The following is a 17007-nucleotide window of genomic DNA, read 5'->3' as shown; positions in this document are numbered from 1 at the left end:
CTTTTAATGTTTCTCCTCGTTTACAGTTTATCTTGTGTATTTTAACAATCAATGGAATTGGTGGTATTGCTGTTCATATCTTTCCAAACATTCCGCTACTGCATCTATCGATATGCGTGAGCCTTCCCTGTAAGAGCTGATTAGGGATTTTGGACAGGTTTAAGCTTAGATAATGTTTTAGTTCAAGGAGAAGTGTAGAAACGAATGAGCTCATAGCATGTCAGCATTCATTAAGCAGCGCGAGCAGCATAAGAAAATTTCCAACGAATGACAAGCGACTATCATGTATATTAAATCAGACGAATCCCCAAGCAACTTTTAATACGGCTGAACATCATGATTGGAGGGGGCAGTCGGTTGTACTTGTTTTGCAGAATCCAAACAAATTCATGAGGATAGCATTAAACAAATGCGATAAAAGAAACAGACCGTCGCTTGAAAAATAAGTGAACCAAGAAGAGGTAAGAAAGGTGTCCTACTGTTTTGATATTGATAGAAACGAGTCAAGAACAATCCATCTGTGAACTGTTGGCACCCTCCAACACCACCTCTCTTGAATAAACGTGAATAAACGTGTCCACAAACACAAACATTGTCCCAGGTTTTGCGAAAAATGTAAAAATTCAGGTTATCATATCAAAAAAGCGGTTAGTACACCAGGTGTGTACCTTGTTTGGAAGGTTGATGATAATATATTTTATGTTACAGAGTACGAATACATAATCATTTCGGTCTATCGCATTAGACCACGTACCGCACTGTTACAACGGAAAATGTCTTTATCTAAGCGACTCATCCGTTATTATCATGACAAAGTACGGATTGCCATAGCGACAAATGATACAAGTTAAGCATCCTCATAACACAATGCTCATCGTAAAATTAACCCTTGCCTACCTTTGTGTGCTAACCTGTTCGAACAGCGCCACCAACAGGTATGGCTAACGATGAGTGCAACAGCCAAATACACGATGGTAGTGTGACTACATCAGGAAACGCAATTGTTATATTACGACTGTATTGAGTTCCTATTTCTTACTTTTATAACAAGTTGGCTCAGTCACATAACGTTTTTCACTTTCAAGTTAAACACTTACGAACCCAAAATCGAAAACCGAAACAATATGCAGGAATATTAAGAACCGCGACTGTCCATTCACTGTTGTGGAAGGCCAGGTTTTGAACACGTCAAGCCTACTGACATATTATTTTCAGAATTAATTGATATATTTTGTCAAGTTTAAGTATGTTCTTTCCCCCCAGAACATCACACCCGGAATAAACAATTATTATGTGCATCATATTGAAGAGCCTGTTATCTATAGATAAACTGTAGGCCTATACTATGATATTTTGTTACTTTCCAAATAACGGCACCTATAAAATTTATCAAAATATAGAAAAAATCTCATAAATTTACATATGCAAATTTTCCGGTAATTTTAATGACGCTAATAAGAATATTTCCAAAGAGGTAAACATCGAATTTGAAAGCTGTCAGAGCCATATTAGAAAAGAAGCCGTTTGACCAAAAATACCATTAGTGACACTGGGCTCACATTTGTTTTGTTGAGGTAGGCCAGAGTTACCCTTGTGAACATGCATACCAAGTTTCAAAGCAATCGGACGAGCATTTTCAGAGAAAATGTTTTTTTGACCAAAAATGGGGAAAATTGCCCAAAAATACAAATATAAAAATTTCATCATATTTTGAAGACACTCAACTAAGTATGCCTCTAGGTACATGCATACCAAGTTTCAATGCGATCAGAATAATTACTTTTGAGAAAATTATTTTTTGACCAAAATTGCAAAAAGTTGCCTCAAAAAAGATAAATAACAAAATTTCACTACAATTTTCACACATCTGACAGAAAACAACCCTAGGATCAAGAGTATCAAGTTTCAAAGACATCCAACATATACTTTTGGAGAAAATGATTTTTTGATCAAAAATGGGAACAATTGTCCCAAAAATACAATATGAAAATTTCACCACAATTTGAACAAATCTGAAAATGGCCAACGCAAGCATCATGCATACCTATGGGATGAGTGCTTTCAGAGAAGAAAAATTTTTGATCAAAAAACAGGAAAAATTGCCCAAAAAATTCACCTTTCAAAATTTCACCACAATTTGAACAAATGTAACTAAATAACCATAAAGAACCAGCATACCAAGTTTCAACCAAATCTGGCCAGTGGTTACAGAGTTTTAGCAATTTGCAGGATTTTCCCTTTTTTATCTCGCTTGCATATTTTTGACCCTGGATGCACATGTACACCAATTACTAAGATGGTAGGTGCTGCGGTTTAGGTGTTTTTGATGTGGACAGACATACATCCGCACATACTAACATACATATATATATATATATATATATATATATATATATATATATATATATATATATATATATATATATATATATATATATATATATATATATATATATATATATTCATTCATACATACATACATACACACAGCCGACCTACCATACAAGCTCACTTTGGTATATATACCTATTCCAAATGTGAGCTAAAAATGAGATAATCCGCCCCCCAAAAAATTGTATATTTCCATACGATTTCAACAAACCCATATTCAGTCGTCCTGAGCCTCAGGTGACTTGTAGACCAAATATGAAAGTTCTGAGCAGCCTTTCCGAGAAGTACAAAGTTGATACCAATGACTTCAGAATTAAACTGAATTGCTGAGTCATAATTGAATTTTCTCAGTTTGTTAACCAAGTTGACTGAAAGTAAACAGTTACTGTCCTTTACATCATACAATCTTCCTCGCCAAAACAATTACATTTACCTAGAGCGTCCTGCCATACCTCTGAGAAGTATATGGATCCTTTAGAATTATGATAATTTGTCAAATTGTTCAGCGTGGTCCAAGGCCCGGTATCATATTCTTACCTAGCCAACACCAAGCCTGTCACCTCATTTCCCGGCGTATACAAGTCCATGAACCCTATTGATTAAAGACTGTACACCAAGTCTGTGATGAAAGAGGTACAACTTTCAATTTTCATGAAAATGGCATCGGAGAAATCCTTATTTCCTTTCCAACATTCTACAGTATATCAACACAAGTTACAGTATGACAAAAACGTAAAATTTTGAGAATGTTACCTTTGTTGCTGAAGCTCTTTCTACACTTGGATGATTCAGTAACAGGTATGCTAGCTTACTAGATATCCGCTCATGTCATCAACTGACAATCAAAACCCTGAGATGCGAGGCACTTTCAATCTTAACATTTATTTCAAGAACAATTTTTTTTAAGTACAGTCCCTCAAAGATGGGCATCATCATATTTGTACATCCAGCATTATCAAAAGCATTTCCATCAAATACAGCCATTCCAACTCACAACTTTAGCAAAAATGGATTATAAAAAGAAAACAAGACTCGTACTGTAAATATCTAACAATATTTCAAGGTTGATTTCACATGGCAAAAAAGAGTGAGAGAATAGCGAATTTTAAAAACGGCATAATTGCAACATCGATATCTCAAAACAATTGTATTACAATAATGCCATCACAGAGAGTGAGCAATTCACACAAGATGAGTTTTTAGCGTTAGCTCCACATCATCATTGAATATTGATTGTTAATTTTTATGTCAGCATATTTAAATTTGCCTCAGGACAGATTCTCAGAATCTCGCATATTCAATGTTTTGTTCCACATCTTGTGTAAATCATTTTTTTATCTATCATGCAAATGAAGTCGTCCACAGCTGATTCTGGTGAAGAATCAAATTTTCACCATAGCGATAAAAAAGGGAATCACAGCTATTTTTGAACTTGGTAGTTCGTAAACTGTATATTTTATGCAATTCGTTCTCCTAATTCCCAAATTTTCCTTCAGGTTTTTGAAAGAGAATGGTTTGAAAAACAAAATTTTCAAGCTTTCAGTTTTGAAACGTGTACATGTGATACCTGAAATCAAAGTCAAAATGATGACACTACTGCTAATATACAGTGTACATTTTGTGTTGTCTCAATATATTTAACTCAATATCTTTACTGATGGATTTGTGGAAAAACAAAAATTTCAAACAAAACAGCAACTGGTTCAGCTAAGTCATTGCAACCTTAATAACACATCTTTGATATTCCATTGGATAAAAAAATTAAACGTCCACTTTGATTGGTCCCTAGAATATTGCACAAATAATTTACATAAATCTCACAAAGAAAACTATAGATTTTGTAAAACAGAAAAACCTCAAAATTACTGTTGCTTTTAACTCCAAAAAGAATGGTGGATATGAATTCTTTTGCCTCTGAACTGTGGCAAAAAGCCTGTAATCTGATTGCAGGACAATCTGCATTTATCTCAGCTGAAAAGACAAAGGATATAAGGAAATGAAAAATCATGAGACATATCTTGCTCTGAGATTGTACATTTCATGATACAAACATGGATTGTACATTTCATGATACAAACATGGATTGTACATTTCATGATACAAACATGGATTGTACATTTCATGATACAAACATGAGAACATTCCCTATCCATATCTTCTCATAACAATCTTTTTAAGTTTGAAAAGCAACAGAAAACTTGACGGCTTCTAGAATCTCTCATAAAGGTGTTTTTTTTTGCATAGATGCTATGTACATTCAAAAACTCTTTTTACTATAAATTTCAAAAAGCTGCATTAAAAATAGAATTAATATGTCACAGTTTATGATGCAAGATTTACAAATACAGATTTGCTTACAGCAATTAAGGTAACCTCCTTTAAGATTCGACTGCATTTGACATAGTGAGTCAACACACCAGACACTGGCTTGCAATTTTTTTTTCCTATTTCGCTGATATACTTTGTAGGAGCAAGGTACAAACTCAAAAATGTTACTTGAAAACCCTTTACAGGAATGCACATTTTTCAATAAAAATTGACCGTTACCACTGTACTGGATAGGCATGCAAGACAAAATCAACTCCGTTTGTTTATAAATTAAATGTACAGGTATAACAAGATGTCATAGAGTGATTAATCACAGGGCAAAAAGCTGTAATTTATTGTCATTTTTTTCATTTTTTCTGCTCTGTATGTCAAGTGCAAGTTCTTGCTCTATTCTCCAAAACATGTTTAGGTAGAATGCGCCTCGGGGACAGATATTCCGACTCCCAAACTTTTACAATTCTTTTCTGATCTACCGCTTGTGGGGGTTCATTTAAAAGCACTTGGTGTAAAAAAACTTTTCATCGTCTTAGTTTTTCGAACATCAAAAATTTTATATTTCTCCATAGAGTTGAGATGGGGGGTGGCGGCAATTTTGAATTTCACATATCTGTAAATCTTGGGTAATTTGTTTCTCCAGTACCAAAATTTGTAAAGTGACCCCCGATTTTTATTCTTGATTTTGAAAGAACATAGTTGAAAGATTCCTTGAGGAACATTTGAGCAAAAGTTTAAGTCTTTCAAGTTTTTCATTTTCGAGGCCCATACTACCTTAAACAATAACTGTTTAGCTTTCAACGCTGTGTCTATTCATGTAAAGTACACTGTTATTGCTTACATCTGATTCTAGTGCGGACTAGAATTCAGTTGTCAGCAATAACAATACACATGTACAGGCTGAGCTGACAAGCTGAATACTGTCTATCCCAACATACTTTGGGAAGTAGAACAAGAAATTGTAGTTGACAATTAAGAAAAATAGTGAATAAAATCAGCTAAAGTTACAGCTACAGGCCCTCTATGGGAAACCCTCTGTTGCAGAATTGCTGTCTAGAAGTTAGTAAGTTAAATATTATGAACAAAGCACATCTTTTAACACTCATTGTCATTTTGGAAATTACTCGGTGCAATTTCAAGAAAAATAGGAGGATGAAAGGGTATGTAAACATGTCGTTAAAATTGATGCGTCAATGCCTGAAGTACACTTATAAAACAAAAATATAATCACTCAGCTCTTTAAAAAGAAAAACGTTTCCACTGATCATGAAAATGAACAAACTTTGTCATTTTAAGTACCATCAGTTTATGTAATGCATTGTTTCTCATGAATGAGTGTTTACAGAAGTCTTTTTTGAAGGAAAACATTAAATAATATATTAACAAAGATGTAGAGGCTCGACTTTCACCTCAAGAAGTGTCAGCATCAAAAGGTGAAATTAGCGACATTTTAATCTTCAGATTATCACAAGCCCAAAAAAAGTCAACTAAGTGTTTATCTCAATTTCTGTGTCAATTATTTCTGCAATTTTTTCAAACTAGTTTGTTATAATGTAGTTTTAGGATCACACAAATTTCTGAACCACCATCTGATGGGCTGCAAAATTTGTGTTATGTTTGCGGATATTATAAGTTCAAAGGTCAACTGAAAAAAATCGTCATGTTTTGACCACAAGTGAAAGTCCAATGCTTGAGAAACTATGACTGAAATCTGTACACAAAAGTCACAAATCCAGATAGTAAAATTACACAACTGATAAGGAGTGTACTGAAAATATAGACTAAATCTTTCCATCTTTGTATCATTCTTAGTTATTGTCTTCAGGAAACCAGCCTGTATGACAATATTTCGGCACAGCAACCAAGAATGCATCTGTCAATCAATTGGGACTGTACTTATTTCTCTATTTTTCTTCCTGATATTGAAGCTATGTTGTAGCAGTTTCTATGATTCTATGTCAAGGAATTGGGTAATGCTGTTTCTTTGAATTTTACAAAGTATTCATATTTTGACTAGGGCCAGCAGATTGTTTGGCTGCATTGATTTTGATGTGACAAAGAACCTGTGTACAGTATTTTAACACTGCAGTGTCAACATTGAGTGTTGCATCATAAGGCTATCGTCATCTCAGTCTATAAGTTGGCTTAAACTGAACACTGTCTTCCCCGTACTCCTGACAAACAGTACACTGCTATATTTGATTGCTAAGATTTGCGTTCTGTACTTACATATTTTGTCTAAGGTCCTGCTTTAGCATACAACTATTTATGATGCTTCATTTGACCTTTTGATGATACACGAACTTTAACCTGCTCTTGCTGTATACTTTGATGGGTTTTACCTATGTAGTTGTACTGATTGATTCAGCATTTCTCGACAAATGATATCTTTTTCACTGATGAGTTCTATATCAATCCTCAGCAAAGATGGTTATATGTTGATCAACATAAAAAATATTACTGATACAAATTGGAAAAAAACCAATAGCAGTAAGCGGAAGTGGTATTTTGGCTCAGGTCAGAGAAGAATATGAACACACTGAGGGAACCCTAGAGACGTTTTTGCTGTTTACTGGCATTTTTGATTTGATAAACCAAGGAGCACCCTGGCATCCAAACGTCTGATGAACGCCAAGCGGTCAAAATTCAAAAGTTGCCATCCATAACAGATACACAAGACAGGTATGCATGTTTTATTCCTGATTGAGAAAGTTAATCCTTTTACTGATTTGAACAGATGCAGGGATTGAACTCAAGAGCACACTGATTTCAACAAAGAAAGATCAGAACAGGGCATTATTAACCCTTTCACCACCATATGGTTTGTCCCAAATCCATTGTTTTCTATGGTAAAGTTGGACCTGTACACAGGGAACTGGGGGTGAAAGGGTTAAATATCATTGAAAGTTGACGGTGTATCCATCCATGATGAAGGCAGTGAGGGCAGCGTTACAACTTATTTCAACTTGAAGATGTCTTGGGTTAGGGGAGAAAGCATTATTTGGGGAACCCATTCTTGTCACAGTTACTGAAATGAGTAGCGACTCAATGCAGAAATGAATAAAATGGCAAGCCAAAAGACACGTCGTCAATTTGCAGGGTAGATCACAGCAAATTACCCATATCAGGTTTGCTATGGACTCCCAACATAGACTCTATTACAAGGTGGAGTCAGAGGGGCTGCATCATAGTTGACCTTTGACCTATATGCCTGTGAAGATCTCCACATCCACAGTTAACACTGTAAACAATATATTACTTTGGGACGCAACTTCAGGGTCATATAGCAAAGATATGAATATTTGATTTCAGGGTTCAAACTCCACTCATATTGATGGAGAGAGGAGAAAGATAGACATTGGTTATTAGCCAATCATTTCATCATGTCAACTGACATCAAAGGAACTCCTAGCCCTATAAATTTAAGTTATTGCCACCAAGATGGGACAAATTGAATATTTATAATGCTGGATTTGTCTACATACAAATCTACATTGTATTTTAGTAGACTTACATTTCAATTGTATAATACAGATGTGGGGAGAAATTGATGGAAATTCATTATGTTCAAAATAAATAAAGATCAGTGTCTGATATAAATTATTCACAATTATTTCTTCAGCAAGGTCCTTGGATTCGCTTCAAGGAATTTTTTAGGATTTTTTTGGCATTGTAAGATTCTGACAACTTTTGGGATTATTTGAGGATACATTTAAACAAGGACTGTGAGGCACTTCACTAACATAAAGACATATTTTATATTTACTGATGTAGATCATAACACCTCCTTTGATAAAGTCCTTTACATCCTGACTCAAATCAGACTCGTGTCCACGGTTGAACGCTTCAGTTGTTTTGTTGACGAGCAATCAGGGGTCAAAATAACCTCAACATTGTCAAATGTCCAAATTTTTGTACTCACTGATAATGTACAAATGCTTCGATACTTATCATCACTTGACTGTGTTTTTAAAATTACAAGGTGCAAACACATCCCCCTCTTCGATTAAACTGGTCACCAAAAAAAACTTGATTCCAGTCTTATGTACATGTTGCCACGGTTTGTAAAGTAACACCCAGTTTCAACATTTCATCCTCTGTACTGATGATGTAAACAACTGTGTACCAAGCAAGGGCTTCGAAAACATTAAAAAAGCAACATTACAGTGAGATGTCACTGCTTTGTTTCAAGTTTTCAATTACTTTTAAGTACATTATGTAAGTTCATCATTTATATTAAATTCACGTGTAAATTTCAAACATTGACATACTATTGCTAAGATTAAATCATCAAGAGAAACAGCTGTCAAGATTCCATACAAAGAAATTGCATTGTAAATGTCCCCCTAGGTGGGTTATTAAAAGTTCATCAACCTTCCCATCCACCCTAAACAGCTTGATCCTCATTGGTATACATTTGCCTTCTGGCGGCATTGCTGTCTCACCAGAAGGGATAGATAAATACCTTGGATAGGGAAGGGATAGCTTCAGAGAAAATTAGGCACTCTTTGAAATTAGGATTTGGATTCTTTTCCTTTTCTTGAAGTCAAAGTTCAACGTTTTCCCCTGGCTGCATGTGTTCCAGATTCATTTGTTGTTTGCCTTCATTGTCTGTCAACTCAGCTTGCTGTTTGACCGCTCGTTGTTTCAATACCTCCAATGAAGATTGAACCTGGTCAGAAAATATCAAAAAAAAAACTTTCAGAAGAAATTGTTGCTAGTCTTGTCCAGATATGAATTGCAGGTTGAACTGGGTTGAAATTGAGATTTTAAATACTGAAATTACTGCCTCAAAATGGAAAAGCGTACCGCAATAGCACTGATCGCAATCGTAGGTCGACTCTGTTACTAAAGATAGCATAGCAAGTGTTTGTCTGCATGAGCCAGTGACAATTGCCACTGCTTATAGTAGGACCATTGGACATGTGACCATCATGTGATTCTTGCAGCTGCAATCATGACATATACATGATATACCAATGTCGCCTTTCTGTCAGGATATCATCCAACCAATCTCATCAAACATTTCAGTAACAGATATGAATATCCAGTTATGCAAATTAATGCAGAAACAGCGATGTCATTGGGAAACAGCCGTACACAAAGAATCTTGCCAACAAAGTCTTTGGATTTTGTTGGCACAAAGCCACATCAAATTAAAGTCAGAATATCTGCTTCTAATAAACTTTTGCTGATTTTTAATTTTTTTTATGCATCAAGTCTACAACAGTAATTTTTCATCGGTAATTATTATTTCAAAGTACAATCAATTACCTTGTTCCATAAACTCTGGAAAACCATTTGGACAGTTTTTAGAAATTCTCTGTACCTTGCTATACACACTTGCAGTGACATTTTAATTAAATGTCAGAAAATCGTTGGGCAAATTTAATACTCATTATAAATCTTTATATTGCCAATTGGAGGTACTCTCCTTCTTGCCAAGAAAATTGCCAGAATGTTACTATTTTGTCATTGGCAAAGTCATGAAGACTGGAATATATTTCCAAAGAAGGGTTGAAAGAAGAAAAGAATGTCTGAACTAAAACAGTGACTGAAAGTTGCCTGCGATCCAATGAAACATGGTTTATGAAAGTAAACATGGGGCCCAGGGGCAAAAAAGTCATTTGGACTTCTAATGTCACTATCTAGAACACATTTGCTTTACTTGTACATTAATATAGAAGTCATATGGTTAACAAATACATGTACATTGTATAAGCCATGCTGTTATACTTGAACAGAAGGTCAACAGTGACCTTTAAATTTGGTTCAGCAAATACATATAAACTGATGACAATGTAGCAAGCACTGATAGATAAATTATCAGGCAACTATCTACGCCAAATGTAGCATACGTCTACACATTCTGCTTACTGAAGAATACATATTTTTACGAATAGTCTTCACCATATTCCTAGTATTAGTGCATTGACTGACCTGGGATAAAGCTTCCAAATTGGCTGCTAGTGTTGCGTGTATGTGTTCCACTGCGGCTGTGTGCACTCTATGATTGAGGAGATAGGAATCGCTATATGCTTGACTTCTGTGAAAAGAATATCAACCACGACAAAATTAATCATTTCTACAATACAAAATGATTCCAATGAATTTCACATGTAGATTTACTTCATAGATTCAGAACAGCTGAAGACGCAGGCTAAGGTCTGTTCAGCTATTTCAGTTGAGGAGTCAGTAGATTGACAATTACAATTTTAACTCATGATATATATAACGACATCCTGACAATATCACTGCAACACCATGCAAAGTATTCAAATCAGGAATCCAGTATTACTGCAATCAGCTGTTACGCACATCGATCTGACCATATTCTGATCAAATTGGTACAGCTATACACAGCTGTTCTGACAGTGGTAGAGAAATACATTGCATGATTACTGTTGCATTTTAGTCCACGTACACGTATTGCCTCTAAATCCTTCCAATCAATACAGTGTGTCTTCTCTGTTCATCTCACTGAGCACTGTAATGGATTGCCAGTACATGCTACTTCACGCATAATAGCCTTCACAGTTTTCTATGATTTGGCCTTTAAATAATTACACCGTATTCTTGCTACTGATGTTATAAATCAACCTAGTTTGTTTTCCAAGTCTAAATGACAGATGATAGGTAGTATCAAAAGAAAAACACTTTGTAGCTTTTTCAGTAGCATATTCTGTGCGTGTTCTGATAGTTCACATTTAAATTGTTGCCATGTCTACAAATGTATGCATAAGAATCTTCTTTTCTGTGATTTTCTTCATATAAACTGTAGTGCCTGTACATTTGCTTTTACTTGACTGGACTGTCATAAGAAGCAGACATTTAATTTTTTTTCATTTATCTGTAATAATTATTATTACCCTCTCTCAATTTAACATTTCATCTATTATAGGTAAATAAAATTTGTTAGTGATTGAAATGGATGGTTGGTGAATGTTTGCATCTTGATCAGATGGCAGTGAAGACAAAATCATGAGATACTACAATAGAATATTGTGGTTGTTTCAGATGATATCTCATTTAGTTCTGCAACAACTGAGCACTGACTGCAATATTTTACCATGCAGTGTTCTTTAAAACCGGGGTTTCCATTTGTAGTCTGTCGCTTCTGATCTCTTGTGAGCAACATGAACATAAACTACTGTTCCTAATGACAATAGATTTACAAAGTACAGTCAAATTTTGAATTCAACCAATTACATTCAGGAAAGTTTGTACAATATTGTACGTCACTGGTCACAAGAATACCAGTAACATCTTACTCTGACTGAAATTCCTAGAAGACTGAACTTAATTTGTAGTTAAGAAGGGTTGGAAACTTACAAATGGTTAGCATGTTGTTGCTCTGGTGTCCATGCTGGATCCGTCTTTGTTTCCAGGATCGGTTGTAGTTGTAGTATTCTATAGGACATCAATATTGATGATGCTACCAGGAATATTGCTCTGTTGATCAAAAATTCATTGTAAAAATGTAAAAAAACAAAGTACCACCATTACTTTCTCACTCTTTAATTGGAAAATAAATGTAACATTTGAATTGTTCAGTACATCACTGCCACTTGAAGTTAACTGGATGAACACATAGCACAATCATGAACTGTTATTGCTGATGGAGCGGACAAACAAGGTTGGACAATATTTGATAATATTTTCACTATTTTTGTTTTTTAGAAACAAAAGCAACTTTTTGGCCATCCTTTTCTTCAGGTATGTTGAAACACAGAGTACTAACTTTGAAACACAGTGCATGGTCAAGAATATGCCATGTTCTTGTTTACAAGTGAATTCTAATCAGGACCAACACTCAACAAAACACACATACCGTACATGCACACACACACATACTGTATTGAAAAGTTTTAAGTATCCAATTTGATCAGTATATTTTGATACATATATACAATGTACGTCTTTATAATAACCTTTTTATTCTGGTTTAACCAGATTGATATTGTTTATATCAGATAATCATGCTAGTGGAAGCTTGGGTGTAATGCTAATAATCATAAGTGACATGTCATAAAAGGAAGTATTCTGCAACTCTATATTTTTGAAATACCTTACAGTACTTCTGGGTTTTATGAAAAACATGAATTGCCCGACAATCTTTCATTCATGGCCTTTGTGCATATACAAGTAAAATTGTGACCCACCATGGTCTTCATAAGCCCATGTTACATGTTTGACCCTATCCCCACCCACATTTCGGTACAGCTTTATTTTTTTCTATGACAAAAAATTGACCTAGCAGTGGATAGAAGGATATGGGAACGAAGGAGTGTACCTTTGTTGAAGTACACTGATAACAATCCGCTAACTTCCTCTTCTAATGATGGGAAGTGAGTCAATTTTGCATGATTTCACCATGGCTACTGACTACAGACTAAAACATGCACAGTAGAGTGACATGTATATCACTGCAGTGAGCTTTGCATTCTGGGTAATGATGCTGAGATGTCAAATTGTTTATATCCCGGATTAAATAATTTCATTCTGATACCAAGTTTGTATATTCAGTTTACGTTTGAAAGTACCAACGATTGTATGATTTGTGATTTTCATATCAAATACTGTACACATGGTCATTTGTATCTTGTTATTTCATTAATGAAGATCATTCCAGACAACGACATAACACTTATGAACATAAAATAGGAAATAAAGTTTGAAAGAGTTAATATACAAAGCTGACAATGTCTCTGTAACATCATCCAAACATGCACAAGAGAGACAAAACTGATTTTGTTTAGGGAGAAGGGTGCATTGTTGTATTTTCATCATCACTGGTACATTTTCACTATTTGCATGCCATGGTTAGGGACTGGTCATTGTTAACCAACAGGGGTAGGGTGGTGTTTGCTTTGTTTGATAAACTTCTGTTATGAATGATGGGAAGAGTGTACATGCTTGTTGTTTCATCACTGTTAAGATTTTCTTTTGAAATGGTTGCTGTTGGAAAAGCAATTTATTGAGTCTGAAGGAAGCTCACCTGATAATTTCCTTGTCGGACTTTCACACTTCTAAACATTTGTTAAGGGTAGGAAGGGCAGGGGATTTGATGTTAAACACTATGAGTCTTGTTTGCCTTGGCTGCGTTTTAATTGTCCTCTGTCCTGAAGACATTTACAAATTTTTTTTGTTTGTCTCATTTTTTATTATCATTATTAATAATTAATATTATTATTAATTATTTCAGGCCATAAATGCCCATGATAAAAAATAAATAGATAAATAAATATAAACACATTTACAAATTTTTTTGTTTGTCTCATTTTTTATTATCATTATTAATAATTAATATTATTATTAATTATTTCAGGCCATAAATGCCCATGATAAAAAATAAATAGATAAATAAATATAAACAGAAGTTAAACGAGCAAAAACTTAATAAAGAATCTTTCTACAATGTTTCCACAGTGCTGGATGAAAATACGAGTCAGAGCACAGGTACGGATAACTGGGTTATCATATTTTAACATGCGCCAAGACATTTCCTGCTGTGACCTAGAGACTTGTCCCAATGTAACCTAGAGACTTGTCCCAATGTGACTTGGAGACTTGTCCCAATGTGACTTGGAGACTTGTCCCCATGTGACTTGGAGACTTGTCCCAATGTGACTTGGAGACTTGTCACCATGTGACTTGGAGACTTGTCCCAATGTGACTTGGAGACTTGTCCCCATGTGACTTGGAGACTTGTCACCATGTGACTTGGCGACTTGTCCCAATGTGACTTGGAGACTTGTCCCAATGTGACTTGGAGACTTGTCACCATGTGACTTGGAGACTTGTCACCATGTGACTTGGAGACTTGTCAGCATGTGACCAAGAGACTTGTCACCATGTGACTTGGAGACTTGTCAGCATGTGACTTGGAGACTTGTCACCATGTGACTTGGAGACTTGTCACCATGTGACTTGGGGACTTGTCCCAATGTGACTTGGAGACTTGTCACCATGTGAGTTGGAGACTTGTCACCATGTGACTTGGAGACTTGTCACCATGTGACTTGGAGACTTGTCACCATGTGACCAAGAGACATGTCCCCATGTGATCTCGAGGCTTGTCCTTGTGAGATCTTGAGACATGTCCCCCATGTGACCTATAGAGACATGTCCCCATGTGACCTAGAGACATGTCCCTGTGTGTCCCCCATGTGAACTATATAGACATGTCCCCCATGCATGTGAACTATATAGACATGTCCCCCATGTGACCATGGACTTGTCCCCATGTGACCTAGAGACATGTCCCATGTGACCTATAGAGATACAACCCCATGTGACCAACAGAAACATGTCCCCCTGTGACCTATATAGACATGTCCCCATGTGACCCAGACTTGTCCCAATGTGACCTATAGAGACATAAGCCCATGTGACCAACAGAAACATGTCCCCATGTGACCCAGAGACATTTATCAATGTGACCTATAGAGACATAAACCTATGTGATCAACAGAGACATGTCCCCACGTGACCCGGAGACATTTATCAATATGACCTATAGAGACATAACCCCATGTGACCAACAGAGCCATGTCCCCATGTGACTGTATAGAGACATGTACATCCCCATGTGACCTGGAGACATATCCCTGAGACTTTGACACTGGTAATAATCATAGCAATACTTACAAGACTGATGCAAACATGATGAACATATGTGTGTGAGGCACTCGCTGAATAAGTTGAACCGGTCTCAGAACAGAATTATATGCATTTGTGAGTGGCCATGCTGAAAACGCATACAGAAAATAGTGTTTGTTAATTCACTACTCCACTACGGTGGCCATGCAATATGTTGTTAGTGCTTCAATGATACAATTAGCAATCACATCACTGTAGATTCATCATTAACGAGCAAGTTAGGGTGCCCTGCGCAAACAATGGGATTGCTGGTCAATGATTGACCATTACGTATCATTTCAAGCCTGTCATTTCAATTCAGTGACATGAAAGTCATTTCACAATTAAATTGCGCAATCTTAAATGACATGAAAGGGATAAAAATCACTGTGGGTGATTAGACTTACTCTGTTGAAAATGAATCATGGAGATAAATTTGGAACAAAATTTATTGACATATCTAGTACATGTTGTAACTGTCAAGCCATAGACGTTTGGAGGGTCTATGGTCAAGTAGACAACATGTATTGGGTATTTAAACGAACAAATCAAAACAAAATTGATCTTTGTATAAACCTGTGGATGGTAGACAAACAAAGCATGTGAAATATTTGCATTTGTCATGAAATGACTGCATGATTCACGGAATTCCATTTTTTTCAATTCAGCTTAATCCTGACAGCTACATGTATTTACAGACATAAAATAAATTTACGTTTGACAACACATGTTAAGCAGTACTTAGCCTCAATACAGTGAGGTACTGTTATAGTCCTGACAAATACGTGTGCAGTTATGTCAATTTGTGTAAACACTGGTAAATGTTTAATGCCTGTAATCTCTTCCATATCTGTCTGACATCCTTCAATATTTCCACTGACCTCAATTTTAACTAAAGTAAACATAACCTTTCAATGAATTTATCCGGGAGACTACATTTTAGTACGTTTCTGAAAAAATAAGAGCTCAATTTTTTTTTCTATTCCATATTTGTTTTCACACAGTAGTGTGTAACAGGTATGATTTTTTCTGTATTTTTTGTGTTCTTTGCAAGTAAATACATGCTTTTCTGTGTTATGATAAATAGAAATTGACACTGTCATGTTCACAAAAGACTTCAAGAATCTGCAGCACAGTTTGTGGCAATAGTCAACACACTCAGCTGTCGTCAGTAGTGGATTGCCAAGTGTGAAGATTGCATCTGACACTCCCACACTTCTGTTTTAACATAATTTTTTTCCCTGTAATACTTACAAAGGAAGGTTGTCAAACTCATGATGTATCTATTTCTTTTTGTCTCCTGTGTACCATCTGGATCGTCATGGCAGGTGGCTTCCGTGATTGGTCTGTCTATCAGAGGTAACGGCGAGTCCATTTCGTCCTCTCCTGCGAGAAAAGCAACACCAGTAAAAATCTTGTCAGAAACTAGTCAGAGTAACAATCATCTGTGATAATAGCACATTGGCTATGAACAGGTACAAATGTTGCCCATAAAATTGGTTTCACAGGCAAGCATTCAAGACGGCATTCATTTCAGATACTAAACTAATGACTATAAACCCATTTATGTGAGCTAAATCCCTTAACATAATATTATGCAAATCAGTTCTCTTGAATGGAAAATACTGAAGAACATAAATGGACAAACAAATA

The 17007-nt window shown here is 35.6% G+C and overlaps 1 protein-coding gene across 8 annotated transcripts in view; it reads right to left on the bottom strand.

Annotated features, from left to right (window-relative positions):
• Positions 1 to 3254: 3254 nt before the first annotated feature.
• The window catches only part of LOC139121571 (GRAM domain-containing protein 2B-like), a 105728-nt gene continuing 91975 nt past the window's right edge, over positions 3255 to 17007 (bottom strand). For 7 of the 8 annotated variants that reach the window (XM_070686585.1, XM_070686586.1, XM_070686590.1 and 4 more), the window contains 5 exons: positions 16609 to 16740; positions 15364 to 15463; positions 12046 to 12165; positions 10654 to 10759; positions 3255 to 9385 (listed from right to left, as the gene is read on the bottom strand). In XM_070686585.1, the coding sequence (XP_070542686.1) occupies positions 9260 to 9385; positions 10654 to 10759; positions 12046 to 12165; positions 15364 to 15463; positions 16609 to 16740 (584 nt within the window). In that variant the 3' untranslated portion in view covers positions 3255 to 9259. The remainder of the gene's footprint in view (positions 9386 to 10653; positions 10760 to 12045; positions 12166 to 15363; positions 15464 to 16608; positions 16741 to 17007) is intronic. The other variant, XM_070686587.1, reaches the window with a different exon arrangement.

Source organism: Ptychodera flava, chromosome 21 (genome assembly GCF_041260155.1).
Source record: "Ptychodera flava strain L36383 chromosome 21, AS_Pfla_20210202, whole genome shotgun sequence".
Taxonomy (NCBI): Eukaryota; Metazoa; Hemichordata; class Enteropneusta; family Ptychoderidae; genus Ptychodera; species Ptychodera flava.
This window is presented reverse-complemented; position numbering and strand designations above follow the sequence as displayed.